Genomic DNA, 20,937 nt, shown 5'->3' with positions numbered 1-20,937 from the left:
AAGTGTAGTTAGCTTAACTGGGCGCATTAATCCATTTAACCTTGAAGATGAGACCTCTGTCATTATATCAGGACCTTGACATAGCATTCTATGACAACTTGTCGTGACAAATCCATAATCAGTAACAAACACTGCTATAAAGTAGACCAATAAGTTCCCCAAAAAGCTAATCGTACGCTGCGTAGTCATATTACGCACACACGTTTTAGGTGAGAACGGTGTCTGATACATCGTGGTCCAATTTTCTCATAGTTGCATTCTTTTATTTTTTACTTCCTATGGCTTTAAATGCAGCGTCAGATTACATCAGTAATACAGCATCAGATTACATCTGGCGCATTTTAAGATAGATGATATATATATAAAATATATGATATATATATGTATAATATATATATATATATATATATATAATAAAGATTATAAGATAAAATACTGATAACGACAAATGTATACAATATCAAGTCATATAGAATAAAATAATAGATGATGTATTAATTCCATACAGTAAAGTATGGAATTAATACATCATCTACTGTTTTATTCTGTATGACTTGATATTGTATGCATTTGTCGATATCAGTATTTTATGGACAATAAATAGTTTAGACAAGAAGAGAATAGAAGCTTTCGAAATGTGGTGCTACAGAAGAATGCTGAAGATTAGATGGGTAGATCACATAACTAATGAGGAGGTATTGAATAGAATTGCGGAGAAGAGGAGTTTGTGGCACAACTTGACTAGGAGAATGAATCGGTTGATAGGACATGTTCTGAGGTATCAAGGGTTCACCAATTTAGTACTGGAGGGCAGGGTGGAGGCTAAAAATCGTAGAGGCAGACCAAGAGATGAATACACTAAGCAGGTGCAGAAGGATGTAGGCTGCAGTAGGTACTGGGAGATAAAGAATCTTGCACAGGATAGAGTAGCATGGAGAGCTGCATCAACCAGTCACTGGACTGAAGACCACAACAACAACAACTTGAAAATATCCATCCATCTTTTTCAGGTCGTTTTCAAGAGTAATTCCTGAAGTCTCGAAGTCGACAGACTGGCTAATTAAACATATGTGGTCGGCGTAAATGAACTTTTAGGGTTGAAGTTTGGTAGGTCAGATACGTACACATTGAAGAGCACAGGAGAAAGAACTGATCCCTGGGAAAGGCCGTCGTTCAGTTGGTAATTGCGGCTTTTCTTGCCATTGAGGTGTACTTCGATGTGTCTATTTGCCAGCATGTTGTTAAGTAGTGTGGCCAGTTTTTTACGAGGTATGATGCATAAGAATTTCAGTAGCATTCCTTGTCTCCATACTGTGTCATACCCAGACGATAGATCAATAAATACAGCTGTGGATTTTTTCTTTTCTTCAAAGCCCCTTTCGATACGTGTGGTTGCTGCTAGTACCTGGTCGCTGCAGCTCCTCTTATATCTAAAGCCAGCCTGTTGAACTGGTATCTTCTCCTCAACAGTGGGTTTTATTCTTTTGAGAATGAGCCTCTCGAGCAATTTATAGCAGACGCTCAGGGGAACTATGGGTCTGTAGTCTTCAATTTAGCGCCCCACAAACCAAACGTCATCATCGTGTGTAGAGTTCAGGGTGCTTTCCTGTCTTTCCCGGTTTTAGGATTGCTATGATTTTGGTTTTCTTAAAAGGGACTGGCAGTCTTCCAGTCTGTAACATGTCGTTGAAGAATTCTGTCATCCATCGTTGAGCAGTGGGGCCGCTACGCTTAAGAAATTCTGGGTATACGCTGTCGATGTCTGCAACTCTCCCTGTTTTTCTGTACTTAATGGCCTTGGAGATCTCGGGTGTCCCAAAATTCTTTGAGGTATCAGTGCCACGTGTTCTTCCTTTGACGCAGTTCAGTTCTGCTATGATTTCTCTGGTTTTCTTTTTCTCTGTCTCTGGCGTTCTACTCGTAAGTTTCGAAATTCTGTTGGTAACATCATTGGGTCTTATATAGTCAGTATTGTGTAATGTTTTCATTGAAGTCGCACCCAGTCTTGACAGTAAGTGCCACGCCTTTCTACTGGAATGTTCGGAACTCATTTCATTCAATAATTTGTGCTATTTCTCTTGGCGAGCTGAGTCCAAACATTGCGAAAGCTCGTCAGCGACATCAGGGTCGGCATTCTCCAGGTATTCGTTATACAGGTCAGTGCATTCCCGGCTCCATCCAGGAATGTATATTTTCCGATAGCCCCTGGGGACGTACTTTCCGGCGATGAATATAAGCAAGCCCACAAATCACCCCCAAATTTTCTGCTTTTGGAGGAATCTATTGAATGTTAAACTCTAGCTCAGAAGTATAGTTCTCCCAGTTAGATTTACCAAAATTCAATCGGGGTTTAGGAATCGATCTGATGACAGGAATTTGTGTCCCCACGTTGAGCAGAACAAGCCTATGTTGGCTGCGAGGGAAATTCTTGTTGCAGAGTAAAGGTGCATTTTGTACATCTTTTGTGACTAAGCACAAATCTGGGCAGTAGTCTCCACCCCATCTAGCAGAGTGAAATGTGCTCCTGTCTTTGGGATCATATATTAGAAAAGTATTCTGTGTCTCCGCCCATCTGGATACTTCTTCGCCACCTTGTTTGGTATAGTTGTATCCCCATTGAGTGCTGCGATAGTTGTCTCCCATGATGACTGCAGGGTGTTGGATATCTCGGACTGTGTTGTCATTTCAAGCTTGGGCTGGAGGCTTAAAGAGGTTTATAATTTCCATACTGGAAATTTTAAAGTGGATACGATGTTATTCACTGCCTCGATGCAAAGTACACTAGCCTCCACGTGGTGCACCCCGGGCACCGTGACTTGTAACGGCTGAATAGTCTACAATACCAACTGCTGGATCTAAACGGGATTTCCCAGCTTTCTACAAACACAGCATAGTGAATAAATTTGCCTTGATTAAATAATACTGAGACACTGGATGCTCTACTCTCAGCGAAAGTCTCCTACCGCACTACCCTCACCCAAGTTGCCAAGCTGCGTCAAGCTTTCACCTGTGTTGTGCGTATCTCGCAGGCCTTGCACCCTGACCGAGATAAAGCTTTCCCGTTGGTTGGCAGTCCTTCTCATATCTGTGAGTGCTTTTGAATTTATCCTTAAGTTCTAGATTTACCGTCACTTAAATTAAGTACATACAATTGCGAAGACTTCTCATTTACGTATTTTACAACACTTTTCTTAATCATGTGTTTACTCTGTCTGTTCAACTGTCAACGCATCCTTTCGTTGTCTGAATTATTTACTCTTCCAGCTGAATATTTTGACCCTTCAGAAGGGAGTCTTGCTTTTGATCTCCGTCTTCTCTTCACTGACACAGCCCACATTCGTCATATTAGATAATATCGTGGGTTCCGTATTTTTGCGCTGTCTGAGTATGAGACAGACAATTTGTTTCGCTAGTAGCAGCTGCGTAAACTTTAAATGACGACAAGGCCCTTTGTCAAGCTACATGAGTGGTGCTTCATTAGCGGTAGTGACGAGAATAAGGTAGCGACTGTCAGATGCCAACTTCCACCATTTCAGCTTGTCTCTCAGTTACAGCCAACTATTTTCTCAATAATTAATGCCTTGGATGAACTACGAACTGCTAGACTAGCGCGAACTACAAACTGTTCAACTCTGCGTTGCCTCACAGTCCGCTTTAATCCCATACCAGTTTGTTTGATTCATTAGATTCGCAGATGAATGGATAATTTGCAGACTGCTATAAAATGCTGCAAGTTGGTATGAGTTCAGAGCTACCGTATGTTGCGATAAGCACCAAGTAATTAGTTGTTTGGTTTCAGGCGGGGACAGGCGGAGTCGATACCAACTTCCTCTAACGTTCTGCCAAACCCTGGTGTCTCCCGCGAAGCTGAGGAGTACTTCATGGGCAACCGGGAGCGCGGTGTAGCCCTCATCTTCAGCCACGAGGTATTTGACGTTCGTCGGTGTGCAGATGGGAACCACCAACCAAAAGATAGGCTTGGCACAAAAGTCGACAGAGACGCTCTTCGTGGTATGTTCAGAAGTCTTGGCTTCGAAGTACTCTGTTTCGACGATCTATACCTCTACCAAATAAGGAATGAGCTGAGACGGGGTAAGTAATAGTCAAGGGGAGAGGAGAAATAACTGCAGTTCGATTTAAAATTGTTTCTACTGTTTGCAAGCACATTTAATTCAACATACAGATGGCTAAGTACGAGGGCAGTCTATTACGTGTTTACGGAACCAGCAAAAAACGCTTCCTTAGTACAAATCGTTTTACTGTTTCCAAAAATATTCACCACTAAAATTAATACCCTTTTGCATGCGTGAGAACAAATAACGGAAAAGTATTTTCTTTTCTAAGAATGGTAACTCATAAACAAATGTACTCAAAGTATTGAAATGGTGATGAGAATCCACACAACGGTGGATCAATGACGTCATCAGACAGCTGTCAAACATTGGCGCTGCAGTCTGGAGCCGAGCGACCGCTACGGTCGCAGGTTCGAATCCTGCCTCGGGCATGGATGTGTGTGATGTCTTTAGGTTAGTTAGGTTTAATTCGTTCTAAGTTCTAGGCGACTGATGACCTCAGCAGTTAAGTCGCATAGTGCTCAGAGCCATTTGAGCCAGAGAAACAAATCTTGGTGTTCCCTAGTTTCTCTGCGTAATCTGCTAATACCATTTTATCCATGTTGCAAAGACGACAGTTGTTCATCTCCTATATACCCTTAACCGTATGTGCAAAGGGCTTTTTATACTTACACTGTAGCAAGCGCCGAGCGTAGGTCCCCTGTAATGTTCAAAAATATACGCGCGCTTTTCATATTGGTTTAAACACTGCGTCAATATCGTGTCTTCTGGACACGCTGCTGAAGCGATCTGTAACTGTTTTGACGAATGGGAAGTAAACTTCCGCCTTAGTTGTTTCGTTTACATTAGAAGCACCAGAACTTTTATGGCGTAGTGTCCTGCTTATCTCTTTGTCCGGGTAGCCGTTTCTTCTGAAGGCAATTTTTAAATGATCGAGCACCAAGTACTGTGGTTCGCATATCCTTTCAGTTCGGTCCGTCAACGTTTTTACCACTCCTTGTCCTGCTCGCCATTGTGACTGAAATTTCTCTGAAGGTATCTGTCCGTATGAGTGGGCGTTCTGTAAACTTTCCACCCTGAAGTTCGTTGAGTTCTTTAACTACCTGTACAACCAAAAATGAAATTTGACCTCCTTTCTCTTTGTCTATCGCGAAATTTATATTAGAATTAATAGTTTGTGATTAAATTTATGTCTTTTGACGTGAAATAATTAACTGACTATTGCCTGACAGCTGGAACTGTCATAATGAAGATTGATGCGACGTTTTCGGTAGGTTCTCCTGATATAGTTGATACTTGTGGCAAACAAATTATTCTACATCATAAGCATTCAACTGTTTCTCTATTCTCTGATTTCTAAGGTAATGGTTGTGACATGTCTAGTGGAATCAAATGAACAAGCGATCATTTTCTTGGAAGTGCTTCACAAAATAACCACTTTCGTAGGATTTCCTTTTTGTCTTGCAACACCGAAACTATTGAGTGCTGTTTGGTTTTGTGAGTGGATAGATGCAGTTAGCTGGTCTCAAGCCAACAGGTCATGGCAATCAGCCACCAGGAAACTGCTAAATACGAATGGCTTGTAGCCAAACCACCGAAAGGAGAACCTCAGAGAACTGTCATAAACTGTATAGAGAAAATAATTGACGATGCTAAATTATCTGTACTTGGAAAGGGACTAAATTTCGCACCGATGCCGACAACAACAATATCAACAGCGCAATTCAATAACGCAGTGGAACTGACCTCTCTTGCACTTCCACGTGATGCTTCAGAGGAAATACGACGGAAAACATGCTGTGCACTTACTAGAGCGACCCCCCCCCCCCCCCCCCCCCCGAAGCCAAACATTTCAAAGGGAGAGAGAAAAGCACTGAAACGGCACCGTGAAGATGTCGAGAATGTCATCCTTCATCCTCCCAGCAACAAAGGGAAATTGAACAGTCCTGCTACCACGTAACTTATATAAGCAAAAACTGACGACCCATTGGAAGGCGACGCCTATAGGAGAACTGAGGTCGAGCCTACCAACAGAGTGAAAAGGAAGACAATTGAGCTTCTCCAGCACAACTTTCCAGATAAGAATAGGAGGAAGAATCTTCGTCCACGAGCAGCTACCCCTTCCAGACTTTACTAACTACCTGAAGTCAACATGGAACGAATGCATCTCCGCCCTGCCATCCTGATTTAGGTTTTCTGTGATTTCCCTAAATCGCTCCAGGCAAATGCCTCTGAAAGGGCACGACCGACTTCCTTCCCCGTCCTTCCCTAATCCGATGAGACCGATGAGCTCGCTGTTTGCTCCCTTCCCCCAAAACAACACCCCGAGAGCAACAATGGAGCACCAACATATGAATTAGCAAAACACCTGCCGTTAATGCTCAGCCCGTTTGCGGGCGAATGTCTGCAGCACATAAGAAATTCGGCGAACTTCGTCCAGCAGGGGCAAAACATCCGTTTGGGCTACGACGAGCTCATCTTAAGCTTCGACGTGGTAGCCCACTTTACTAGAGTATCCCTGAGAGACTCGTTAAGCCGCACAGGAGAAATGTTCGGACCAACGCTAACGAAAGTGTTCGAATTCGTGCTTACGTCAACGTACTTCCTGTTCAATGGGAACCACTACGACCGTATGGTGCAGTAGCGATGGGCTGCCCACTGTCACCAATAGCGGCCAATATTTTTATGGAGGCTTTTGAAGAAGAAGCCCTGCAGTCGGCAGTCTCCAAACCCATTTGATTTTTTCGACATGTAGACGATGAATTCGTAATGGACGGCATCACCTACAAGGCTTCCTGCAGCACATGAAATCGCTGCCACCTGAATACCAAGTTTACGATGGAGGTTGAAAAATCCACCTGATCCCATTTCTGGAAGTGCTCATCAAGCGAAGACCACATGGATCACTAGGACACAGTATGTATCGCAAACTGACACATGCGGGTTGGTACCTGCATGCCTCCAGCGGTCATGTTTCTTCCCAGCGAGAAGATGCCCGGGCACACGGGTGCACAGAGCTCGCGAATTCTCGGACCATGACAGCTTAGCAGATGAAATGCAGCACTTACAGGCCGTGTTCCGCACGAACGTTACAAGAACCTCCACATAAAACGTGCACTGAGACCGAAGAAGCCGAGATCGCCGTCTGCCGAGGACGAAGACAGATCGGCTGCGACACCGATTTTACTGTCCGTCCGGAACACGTCGGCAAAGATCGGCAGAATGATCCGAAACTACAATATCAAGTGCTTATTTCGCCCTCCATGCAATACGAAAACCTTATTAGGATCAGCAAAGACGAGTTAGGACTCCGAAAAAGCGTACACAACTGGCCATTAAAATTGCTACACCATGAAGAAATGCAGATGATTAAGGAGTATTCATTGGACAAATATATTATACTACCACTGACATGTGATTACATTTTCATGCAATTTGGGTGCATAGATCCTGAGAAATCAGTACCCAGAACAACCACCTCTGGGCGTAATAACGGCCTTGATACGCCTGGGTATTGAGTCAAACAGAGCTTGGATGGCGTGTACGGGTACAGCTGCCCATGCAGCTTCAACACGATACCACAGTTCATCAAGAGTAGTGACTGGCGTATTGTGACGAGCCAGTTGCTCGGCCAACATTGACCAGACGTTTTCAATTGCTGAGAGATCTGGAGAATGTGTTGGCCAGGGCAGCAGTCGAACGTTTTCTGTATCCAGAAAGGTCCGTACAAGACCTGCAACATGCGGTCGTGCATTGTCCTGCTGAAATGTAGTGTTTCGCAGGGATCGAATGAAGGGTAGAGCCGCGGGTCGTAACACATTTGAAATGTAACGTCGACTGTTCAAAATGCGGTCAATGCGAACAAGAGGTGACCGAGACGTGTAACGAATGGCACCCCATACCATCACGCCGGGTTATACGTCAGTATGACGATGACGAATACGCGCTTCCAATGTGCGTCCACCCCGATGTCTCCAAACACGGATGCGACCATCATGATGTCTTGCAAATTGACTCAGGGATCGAGACGTGGCTGCACGATCCGTTACAGCCATGCGGAGGAGAGGCCTGTCATGTCGACTGCTAGTGATACGAGGCCGTTGGTATCCAGCAAGGCGTTCCGTATTACCGTCCAGAACCCATCGATTCCATATCCTGCTAACAGTCATTGGATATCGACCACCGGGAGCAGCAATGTCGTGATACGATAAACCGCAATCGCGATAGGCTACAATCCGACCTATATCAAAGTCGGAAGCGCGATGGCACGCATTTCTCCTCCTTACACGAGGCATCACAACAACGTTTCACCAGGCAACGCCTGTCAATTGCTGTTAGTGTATGAGAAATCGGTTGGAAACGTTCCCCATGTCAGCATGTTGTAGGTGTCGCCACCGGCGCCAGCCTTGTGTGAATGCACTGAAAAGCTAATCATTTGCATATCGCAGCATCTTCTTCCTGTCGCTCAAATTTCGCGTCTGTAGCACCTCATCTTCGTGGTGTAGCAGTTTTAATGGCCAGTAGTGTAGTTTACCCCATGCCTTGCCAGTGTGGGGAAATGTATTAGGTGGACCAGACCATTCGGACGTTACAGGAGAGACGCACTGAATTTAAACTTCACACAGACAACGTACAGCCAACAAAGTGCGTCTTGGCAGAGCACTGCATCTCCAACTGGCATGACATGAACTACGATGGCACAAAGGTGTTGCAGCAATCGAACACCTTCTGGGATTGATGCAGTGGAGATCCGACTACTTGTAGAGATAACAAGTAAGGACAGCGGCTTTCAGTTTAGGAAGGCCCGGTATGCAGCCATGAGTATCATCAAATTATATCTGCAGTCTACAACGGAATCCGCTCCGGTCAGGACATCTGGAGAAGAAGAAGAAGAAGACGAGTTTTCTCCACAGGGACTGAAATATGCATGTGGCCACGACCGCGGAAGGACTGCGGTTCTTATTATGTCGATGCGCGTCGCGCTTCCCCCACCATCCTGCGCCGAGCTTCCCCCACCACCTTCCGCGTACTGCGCTATGGCACCGTGATGGAGGGTGCAGAAGAGGAATAAACACTATACAGAGTCGGCATCCGTCAGTCAGTCTCCAGGAACGCCAGAAGTGTCACGCCTTTTGAACGACACCACCCGCTGAATACCCGAGAACTATTCAAGATTTCCCGACGCCGGGATAATCTAAAATCACACAGGGAATATTGACACCGCTAATGATAGAACACGGATGAAACAAAATATCTAAAGCTGAATGTTAAAAATTCCTGGGTATGAATACTGATCAAAATTTTAATTGGAAATTACATACTGCTTACATTTTCAAACAGTTATGTTCAGTAGCATTTGCTTTACGTCTAATTGCTTATTTTGGCCATGAAAGCTTTAGAAAGCTATTTTACATTCTTCCAACATTAATGGCGTAAGAGTAATATCTGGTGTCCATCTGCAAGCGTTACATAGTCACTTTATAAAGAACAGCAACACAGCGGAATAGCTCTGTTATGAAGTTTGTTATGAACAGCCAGTCACAATTTGGAAACAACTGCAGCATTGATAAACATATCATTTACTAAAATCTAATACATAAATATTTTGAATATTCTATTTATTGTTACACCTGTAATATCGTTTATTATCATGCTTGCATCATTAGCAAAGCGTTATGTTTCTGCTTATGGAGGAAGAGAGGTCTTTTGTATACAGAAAGAATAAGAACACTCCCACTATTCGACCTTGCGGAGCACCAGTAGGAAATTTTTTCCCCATTCAGAAAAAAACTCAGCATGAAAACTTACTGAATACTATTAATTAAATAGCAGCTGGAACACTGACTGTTCCTACCTTGCAAGTAATAAATTTAAAGCCTGTTCAAAACAATGTTGTGATTTTCACAGTTGAATGCCGCATAGTGATAAAGAAAACCAGGGTCTGGTAGGTGAAATTTTGTCATTTGGCTTTTTTTGACACATGGTAAGTGACATGCTTTGAGGCATGATCGGCGGAGAAGCCCTTTTGGAAACTGAATAAGACAGACTCAAAATTTGCAATTTATAATTACACTAAAAAATTCATGGAGTGTCTCACCCCTGGAATGAAACCTTCTTCACATCTTTTGAGGAAGAAGTTAACCCTTTCATAATTGATGGGACACAAATAACCCAATAAATTAATGTGCCATTTCGAGACAGCGATACCTGGATCCTGTATTTATCTACTTCTACCATGTAGTGAGAAGCTTTCGGAACTTGGAGAAAAGTACTATGTGTCATGGGGTGAGTAGAGGGGCAAGAAAGATTCTGAACCATCTTAAGGGGTGGCCTACATCAGGGGCAGGTATGCACTCAGGAGCAAACCTAATGTTCACCTTTGATTGACAAGTACTTAACCTATTGTTCTGTTAAGTGCTTTTCCATATCACCCCCATTTCCTTCTCATTGACAGGCACTTAACCTATTGTTCCCCCACCCCCGCCCCCTCCTCCAATCCCCTCCCCCCTCGCTGCTACAGGTACACTTTCAGGTCTGAGTTCTTGGAATAGGTCCCCTTCTCACTCTTATCAATTTCATTGACTATTTAATTAAATTGATCAATTAGTTAACCTCTCTGGTTGGAAAGTGCCACGCCCCCCTGCCATGTCCCCCTGGTGGGAAGTTCAAATTCCATTAGGACAATGCAACCTCTACTAATCTTAGAAAGTGGTGGGAATAAAGGGCACCTCCACTAACCTAAGTCATCCAACCGCCACCTCTTCCTAGGAATTGGTGGAAAAAAGACTCAGTTGATCGATCATTTGGAGGGTATTCGGTTGTAGTGTATGGAATATTGTTTAAACAATTTAGACATTGTATGGAATATTGTTTATTTAAACGATTTAGGGGATTCAAGGCATTTTGTGAGATATATGGAAATTGGTGGATGGGAAGGATCTCATAACAGGAAATTCAAGGTTATATTGTTTATTTATAAAAAATTCAGTTTTGGGGGGATAGGATTTATCTTGCTCATCATTCTCTGCTTTTTCAGACATGTAGGTCTTTCAAAAAGCAATGACATGGGGCAAACATGCTGCATAACCTAAGGTTCAGTACTGTACTCTGTGTGTCTTAACTTAATGTTTGGGCCTTTGTCGGCACTTAACCTATTGTTCCATTAACTGGTTTCCATGACACCCCCATTTCCTTGAACTATTGTGCCGCCTTTGATACCAAATTAAGTAATCAGTTATGTCCTCTCACCATTTTCTAGTATACTTCTCGAACTTCACAAGCTTTTCAACGCCATTTCTGGGGCATTCTTCTTTTTCACCCACCCCCTTAAACTATTGTACTGCGTTTCACATAAAAATTATGCAAATTAACGTTGTGTTCTGCATATAACCTGCTATTCTGCCCTATGTTACCCACTCACGCACTCCCACCTTTAACTACTGTACCACTAACACCGCATTGACATAAAAAAATTATGCAAATTAATTAAATCGGTATTCTTCACATGTATGGGGCAGTTTTTCTTAATTCGCAGCATCCTATTGGTTGGTTATACAGAACTCCAAGGCGTGCTCATGCTGGTCTCATATGTGATGACGCATAGCTGTGGTATGGTCCAGCACCAAGAGAGATGTTTCAATGCTTTCCAGAGTAGCACAGAGTGCATTGTTCCTAGCGTTCCTTTCGCCATTGTTTTCTGCAGACGGCACTTTCAGCGGTAAAATTATTTTGCACAGATCGCTGGATTGTACTGGCAATTAAACACAGCAAAAGTTGTCTACAGATCATCAAATACATACAAGACTCACAAGAATATTGGAAGCCAGGATCATATTTACCAGTGTAACTGCAATTGAATATTACTATTGCTGCTACAATCTGACACTGATCGATGTACAGGTAATGTCTCTTGACAGCTGTGGTTCTGGAACGAATCTCAGTATCACTAGCGAACTCTTGCAGATTGCATAGTGTTCCAGAAATACTTAACGTGCACTTTTGTAAGAGTTTCCATGATGTCTCGGCTTGTATGCACGGAAATTCTTGCCCCAACAGAACCTGTTTATGAAAATAGCGCAGAATAACGTGTTACCCTTCCTGCTTTCAACATAAGCAAACGTTCTCACCGCTAAAAGCCTGTGCACGCTCGCGAGAACACCGTTAATCATAAAAGCATTCTAGTTGTTTGGAAAGAGAGCACTCTCTAAGCACAAACGGGGAAATCAGAACAGTTACACAAACAGAATTCGAAACACTGTCAAACAGAAGAGAAAAAAATGGCCGGTATTTTCGGTATCCTACAGCTACAGGTCTGGAGATGTCCTAATGCCACAGTGGCGGATGAGTGACGGCATCCTCGCCAGAGATGGATGGTCTGCTTCATCTTGTCTTTGAAAGCTTGCTTTCTCTGAACTTTCTGTACATACCTTGTCTTCATCTTGTTCGAATCAGTTTGTAGATGTTCCTATGTCCCGGCACAATGGATGTCTTGTGAATGAATAGAGCATTATGATTGTATTTTGTTCAGATCACCATATTGCATCGACAATTAAACCCTGCAATGTGCCCTACATATCGTAAAATACAGGAAGACTCCTACTCAATTACACTGCTCTCCCACTGAGGGCAGGAGCTTGAATATTAGAATGCAAAACAGATCTCCAACCTAGCAATATATCACCACATACTGTGTCGATGTAGTAAACATACATTTCCTATCCTGTGCCATACAAAATCATCTCTTTTACATCATTCGTGCATATACCACGAAGACAGACAGCACCATATATACTCCTCGCAGCACTGGATATTTCCATGCAAGGGCAGCTGACATCAACCCCAGACAGATGACCAGAGCGCACTCAGCAGACCGAAGTCACTCTCAGAACTGTTCTACAACTTCAGACTCCTTTCCCCTCGGCACAAACAAGTTACTGTTTCTAATCCAGACCTGCTTGCTTGCTCGCTTTTCTACACCCATCTCCAGTCTTGGGGATTACAAGAACACATGTATTTTTGCATGGGTTGCCATAATATTATACTGTTTTTGCGGTACTTCTCGATATCAAGCACACAGCAGTATCCTATCGATCGCACGCACAACATAATTCCGAAGACACAAACTGGAAATTATTTCTCTACAAAACACGAAACTAGGTGGGGTGTGCTGTAAACAGCTGACTAACTAGAAACTTATGCAGAAACTCGAGAAAAATAGAGAAAACTGATATTTCACTCACACATACCGGTGCCGGTGATGTAGCAGATCCCAAATCATCCCTACAATTTACAAGGTCAACTAAGGTGTTTCTCATGTCTAGAGATCCAGTAAACGTCTCTTCCACATGCTAGATGCACACACCACAACCGATTTTCTGTCAACTAAATACAGGCGCGAAATGTGCAGAAGCAGTCAACCGAACAATTTACTTGGGAGGGAATAACGGTCCAGCACAAACACACCTCCATATTCAGTCTCAAATTTCCATACTATCACGAAAGCTATCCAACACATACAAAGTATTGATTCACTCCATTAATACCCACCTAGCATAACACAAAAGGAACTGTAATCAGCTGTAGTGGAAATAATTTTAATAGAAAAGAAGAAGGATTAAAACTAGACAAGATATAGCGGTCGACTTTGTACCAACAAAGTGACAATCGATTACCTGTAATCGAGAGAGATGACACACATTTTTACCTAAATCATCCAATGTATCATGTGTAAAGTACTGCAGCTGCATATGACTAGAATGCAGGCTATATCACATGACTAAAGCATCCAAATGGAATACTGGAAAAAAATCGACCTTCAGCAATTTGTCCTTCTCTACAATTAATGTGCCCAACTACGTTGCGTATAAATATCACTCCGTTCTTGTTCTTCTTAACTGTATGCTATTAAATTAAGGCACTTTGAGATCTGTTGCTATAGATCGATATGGTGGGTTAAGCTCCAATACTTGGTTACATCTCGAGAAATGTGGTTCACTTGGAGGGGGTAGGACTAGGAAGCTCTATTCAGTCAAGAGAGGTGAAGAATAGCTATATTTGTCTGCTCGGTTGAGGATTAATTGGGTAGCGATGTTGCGGGGTAGGCTGGTCAATGACGAGGTGAGGACGGTCTTTTAAAGTAGGAGGGCGAGATTGCTCTGTGACCGCCATAAGCAGAGAGATTGATCAAGTACTATGCGTGAGGTCTCAGAAATATGTATAGCGTGGTCTGGTATACTTGGATCGTTTTTATGTGTTCGAGAATTAAGTGTGAATGGATGTACTGAGCAGTCACCTACCAATGCTCGCAATGATACTTGCAAAGTAGACAAGGTATGGTTTAGCTATGATACTGAAATTAGGAAAACATGCTGTCACATGATTGGCCAGTGTTGGACTTGCTGTAAAATTTTTCACGATATCAGTTGTGATGGTTAATATTACAGTAGATCCGTGGTGTATTATCCACACCGGCCATGCATTGGGTACCACATAATGATTGCGTGACAATGCTTGTATGAGTTGGGGAACAAATTTTGGTTGATGTACCGCAACTTCTGGGGTTGCTAGCACGGAAAACGGTGATCCCGTACTTGTGTGCAAAATGAACAATCACTTGGGATGGAAGGCAGAGTTATCAACTATTGGGTCATTGCGACATATGAGTTTAAATGAAGAGGCCGTCAATCACTTTTGGGGGGGCCTGAGCTCCCAGTTGGTGCACATCGACAGCGCAGAAAGATATGTATATAGCTTCTTTTCTGTGTTCACTCTGTAGATTCTTACTTAAATTACGTGTGAGTTTCGTATAGGAGGTGTAATTTCCAGTTTTAGTTACTGTAATCGTAAATTCTGGCAGATTGTAGCGCAGTCGTTAGGCATTTGTACAGGTTAGTTCATACATTCTTTGCGTGTTTCCTTTGCATTATCTAGGCAAGGACTCATGTTTCAGTAACTTTTGTTCAACATCGATTAGAATGGACAGGGACTGTGATTGCTGTGTTCGGATGAGGGCTGAGTTGGCATCCCTTTGCTCACAGCTGCAGGCGGCGCTGACTTCGGTCGCACAGCTTGAGGCTGTTGCCAATGGGCACCACTTTGGGGAGCCGGACTTGGATATCACGGGGATGTCAACCTCGTCCCGTCTGTCCCCAGATCGGTCTGCCGCTGTGGTTGCCCCGGTTGCTGCCTGCAGTGGGGCTGAGCCCTCGCCTGTGGTTGATTGGGAGGTCGTTGCAAGGTGTGGCAGGCAGCGAAAGACGTCCCCGGAGGCTGATCAGAAAGCCTCCCCAGTGCGTCTGACAAACAGGTTTCAGGTACTGTCTCTGGCTGAGCCAGATGCAGCTGCCTGCCCTGTTTCAGAGGATGATTCTCAGCCTTCAAGGTGCGGGCAATTGCAAAGGGTGGGCTTATTGATAGTTGGGAGCTCCAATGTTAGGCACGTAATGGGGCCCCTTAGGGATATGGCGGCTAAGGAGGGGAAGAAATCCAGTGTGCACTCTGTGTGCATTCCGGGTGGAGTCATCCCTGATGTGGAAAGGGTCCTTCCGGATGCCATGAAGAGCACAGAGTGCAGCCAGCTGCAGGTGGTGGCATATGTCAGCACTAATGACATGTGTCGCTTTGGATCTGAGAAAATTCTCTCTGGATTCCAGCAGCTATCTGATTTGGTGAAGGCTGCCGGTCTTGCTTACGAGATGAAGGCAGAGCTCACCATCTGCAGCATCGTTGACAGAACTGACTGTGGACCTTTGGTGCAGAGCCGGGTGGAGGGTCCGAATCAGAGGCTCAGACGGTTTTGCGACCGTGTTGGCTGCAGATTCCTTGACTTGCGCCATAGGGTGGTGGGGTTTCGGGTTCCGCTGAATAGGTCAGGAGTTCACTACACTCAGCTGGCGGCTACACCGGTGGCGGTGGCTGTGTGGTGTGGACTGGGCGGTTTTTTAGGTTAGAAGGCCTTGGGAAAGTACGGGGTGGGCTGCAGTCTTAAAGGGTGCATGGCAAATACAGGACGTGCTTGGATCAAGGAACAGTCGGAATTGTAGTTGTAAATTGTTGTAGTTGTGCTGGGAAAGTCCCTGAGCTTCAAGCGCTAATAGAAAGCACAGAAGCTGAAATCGTTATAGGTACAGAAAGCTGGCTAAAGCCTGAAATAAGTTATGCAGAAATTTTTACGAAGTCTCAGACGGTGTTAAGGAAAGATAGATTAGGCAGAATTGGTGGTGGAGTGTTTGTGTCTGTAAGTAGTGATTTATCTTGTAGTGAAGTCGAAGTAGATACTCTGTGCGAATTGGTATGGGTGGAGGTTATACTTAACAGCCGAACTAAGTTAATAATTGGCTCCTTCTACCGACCCCCAGACTCCGATGATATAGTTGCTGAACGGTTCAGAGAAAATTTGAGTCTCGTAACAAATAAATACCCCACTCATACGGTTTTGGTTGGTGGGGACTTCAACCTTCCCTCGATATGTTGGCAAAAATACTTGTTCAAAACCGGTGGTAGGCAAAAAACATCTTCCTAGATTGTCCTAAATGCTTTCTCCGAAAATTATTTCGAGCAGTTGGTCCACGAACCCACGCGAATTGTAAATGGTTGTGAAAACACACTTGACCTCTAAGCCACAAACAATCCAGAGCTAATAGAGTGCATCATGACTGATACAGGGATTAGTGATCACAAGGTCGTTGTAGCTAGGCTCAATACCGTTTCTTCCAAATCCACCAGAAACAAACGCAAAATAATTTTATTTAAAAAAGCGGATAAAGGGTCACTAGAAGCCTTCCTAAAAGACAATCTCCATTCCTTCCCAACTGACTGTGCAAATGTAGACGAGATGTGGCTCAAATTCAAAGATATAGTACCAACAGCAATTGAGAGATGGAACTGATCCCCCATGGCACTCAAAACAGGTCCGAACGCTGTTGCAGAGGCAACGGAAAAAGCATGCAAAGTTCAGAGAACGCGAAATCCCGAAGATTGGCTAAGATTTACAGACGCGCGAAATTTGGTACGGACTTCAATGCGAGATGCCTTTAATAGGTTTCACAGCGAAACATTGTCTCGAAATTTGGTAGAAAATCCGAAGAAATTCTGGTCGTATGTAAAGTACACAAGCGGCAAGACGCAGTTAATACCTTCGCTGCGCAGTGCCGATGGTACTGTTACCGACGACTGTGCCGCTAAAGCGGAGTTATTGAACGCAGTTTTCCGAAATTCCTTCACCAGGGAAGACGAATGGAATATTCCAGAATTTGAAACACGAACAGCTGCTAGCATGAGTTTCTTAGAGGTAGATACCTTAGGGGTTGCGAAGCAACTCAAATCGCTTGATACTTGCAAGTCTTCAGGTCCAGATTGTATACTGATTAGGTTCCTTTCAGATTACGCTGATACAATAGCTCCCTACTTAGCAATCATATACAACCGCTCGCTCACCGATAGATCTGTACCTACAGATTGGAAAATTGCGCAGGTCGCACCAGTGTTTAAGAAGGGTAGTAGGAGTTATCCATCGAACTACAGGCCTATATCATTGACGTCGGTTTGCAGCAGGGTTTTGGGGCATATACTGTATTCAAACATTATGAATCAACTCGAAGGGAACGATCTATTGATACGTAATCAGCATGGTTTCAGAAAACATCGTTCTTGTGCAACGCAGCTAGCTCTTTATTCGCACGAAGTAAAGGCCGCTATCGACAGGCGATCTCAAGTTGATTCCGTATTTCTAGATTTCCGGAAAGCTTTTGACACCGTTCCTCACAAGCAACTTCTAATCAAGCTGCGGGCCTATGGGGTATCGTCTCAGTTGTACGACTGGAGTCGTGATTTCCTGCCAGGAAGGTCACAGTTCGTAGTAATAGACGGCAAATCATCGAGTAAAACTGAAGTGATATCAAGTGTTCCCCAGGGAAGCGTCCTGGGACCTCTGCTGTTCCTGATGTATATAAATTACCTGGGTGACAATCTGAGCAGTTCTCTTAGGTTGTTCGCAGATGATGCTGTAATTTACCGTCTAGTAAGGTCATCCGAAGACCAGTATCAGTTGCAAAGCGATTTAGAAAAGATTGCTGTATGGTGTGGCAGGTGGCAGTTGACGCTAAATAACGAAAAGTGTGAGGTGATCCACATGAGTTCCAAAAGAAATCCGTTGGAATTCGATTACTAGATAAATAGTAAAATTCACAAGGCTGTCAATTCAACTAAGTACCTGGGTGTTAAAATTACGAACAACTTCAGTTGTAAAGACCACATAGATAATATTGTGAGGAAGGCGAGCCAAAGGGTTGCGTTTCATTGGCAGGACACTTAGGAGATGCAACAAGTCCACTAAAGAGACAGCTTACACTACATTCGTTCGTCCTGTGTTAGAATATTGCTGCGCGGTATGGGATCCTTACCAGGTGGGATTGACGGAGGATATCGAAAGGGTGCTAAAAAGGGCAGCTCGTTTTGTATTATCACGTAATAGAGGAGAGAGTGTGGCAGATATGATACGCGAGTTGGGATGGAAGTCATTAAAGCAAAGACGTTTTTCGTCGCGGCGAGATCTATTTACGAAATTTCAGTCGCCAACTTTCTCTTCCGAATGCGAAAAATTTTGTTGAGCCCAACCTAAATACGTAGGAATGATCATTAAAATAAAATAAGAGAAATCAGAGCTCGAACAGAAAGGTTTAGGTGTTAGTTTTTCCCGCGCGCTGTTCGGGAGTGGAATGGTAGAGAGATAGTATGATTGTGGTTCGATTAACCCTCTGCCAAGCACTTAAATGTGCAGTGCAGAGTAATCATGTAGATGTAGATAGGGGTAGTTTGGAAAGTCGCCACAACGCCACCAGGCTCCTCTGGTTTCTTTGTGTTGTGGCTGTCCTTTATTTTAAATCATTCAGTGTTAGGCCCTATCCTCGGTGAGAGAGGTGTGTATGTAGGTAAAAGTATTTGCTTATTTGACTACATGTATGCGTAATTTAGTACGTTTAATTGTTCACTGATTATCAATATCTGTGGGAAAAGGAATTACTATGTTCTATTGAGCTGGGTTGTATGTGGGGGGCGTAAATGCTTGTACAAAATTATTGTGTTGGAGGAACTACAGGCACAATTTTCTAAGCGTTTTCAGGACACTGCCAGTCTGACCTCTGTTTTTGAACTATTTTCTAGACCCTTTGCCGTTTCAGTTGAAAGTACTCCAGTGCATTTGCAAATTGAATTGATCGATCTGCAGAGTAATTCCCGTTCAAAGGACAAATTTTTTTTACGTAGGAATTTTCGAAGCTATTCCTCGGGAAGAGTTTCCCCGTCTCCACAATGAAGCTGCAAAAGTTATATCAGTGTTTGGATCGACACACGTGTGCGAAAGGTTTATTTCGATTTTGCCGCGTTCTTGGCCGTCCCTGATATAGACAGAAATATGAAAGTGTTGGATAGGGCGTCGAAGGTACAGTTAATGAACCTGCTCGAAGAAACGGAGTTTTATGTGCACAGAAAACAACAACCGGAATTACTGCTGAATGAACAGAACTAGTTTGACCTGAATGCTTACTTTGATATATTCAGAGACCTACTAGTTTGAATAGCGTGGAGCACCCCAGGGGATTAGCGTGTGCCGGCCGCCGGCGACGAGGACACTGTGCCGTACTCCGCTAGCTCAGCCACAGGAAAACAAGGAAGTCATGCAGAGAAGCCCTGACATATTCGTTATTGATACGGCACTCTAATGTTATATCGATTATAGATTTTCTATTTTTAATTAGGTCACTAATTTATTAATTGTATTATGATCACGTTCACTGTTAACTGATCTCTTAGGATAGAAGTTTTTTTTTTTTATACTGGCATTGATAAAAGGTTGTATGTTACCTAACCAGGCTAAGGGCTGTATTGTATAGTATTTGCGCTTTTTATGGATTTCAAGTATGAGTCCTAATTTCACATATTGTATATCAGCATATGTTTTTAATGTCAGACGCTCGTTTAGCCAAAAGAAAATTTTTAACTGGGGACGTTGCATACTGCATTTTAATCTTTATAATTTTTGTAGCTTCGATGGATGACGTTTCTTAACACGGGGTTCCAATGTAAAACTTGATCTACTAAGCCTCTCGACAACTCTAGATGCGTGTAATATGAGTTGTGAAACACCCTGTATATACAGCGTGAATCACCTAAAACCTGCAACTCAAATATTGCGGAAATGGAAAGTGCCATTGATGTGCGGTTTTCACAGAGTGGGTTGGTATTCAGGGGCTCGAATTGGTAGCCAATCAACAGATTGTAATAATACTTATAAAGTATATTTTTTGTGCAAACGTACACATTTTGAATGGAACGATGCCTGTTGACGTTAACAGTCGAAAAGTAGGGTAAATTAGAACGTCAGCGGTGTTTGTTGCAGTACCGAGATATCGCATTTTGAAAAGTTCTCACAGTGACACTTGTAAATTACCTGTGGCAGTGCGCACTAAAGAACACCACAAGTGCATGTACTGATTATGTGGACTCTGATCAAAAACAAGACAACTGGACACCACAGGTTGTGTTCAAAATGACCACCGGCAGCGGCAATATACGCCTTCAGTCTGCTATGGAACGACTGCTGCACACGTGCTAGCATTTCAGCGGAGATGTCCGAGCAGGCTGTAGCTATATGTCGTTCCATGTCATCAGACATAGCGTCTTTCAACTTTGCCCACAGAAAAAAGTCTACAGGCGTCAAATCCGGGGAACAGGCCCGCCAAGGTACCAGTACTCGGAAACAAACCGACGCTTTGAATTGACACCGGGCGTCGCCTGAAAGACGTGTCTAGCAGTAATTATTTGGGCTGGCTGCCACTAGACAGTGCAGAAATGAAATTAAAAACATCTG

At 43.5% G+C, this 20,937-nt stretch overlaps 1 protein-coding gene across 1 annotated transcript in view; it reads left to right on the top strand.

The window, feature by feature from the left end:
* LOC124618989 (caspase-1-like) overlaps positions 1–20,937 on the top strand; it is a 117,358-nt gene that overhangs the window by 24,862 nt on the left and 71,559 nt on the right. Inside the window, exon 3 of the mRNA XM_047145391.1 lies at positions 3,800–4,092. Within this exon, the coding sequence (XP_047001347.1) occupies positions 3,800–4,092 (293 nt within the window). The remainder of the gene's footprint in view (positions 1–3,799; positions 4,093–20,937) is intronic.

This window comes from Schistocerca americana, chromosome 1 (genome assembly GCF_021461395.2).
Source record: "Schistocerca americana isolate TAMUIC-IGC-003095 chromosome 1, iqSchAmer2.1, whole genome shotgun sequence".
Taxonomy (NCBI): domain Eukaryota; kingdom Metazoa; phylum Arthropoda; class Insecta; order Orthoptera; family Acrididae; genus Schistocerca; species Schistocerca americana.
This window is presented reverse-complemented; position numbering and strand designations above follow the sequence as displayed.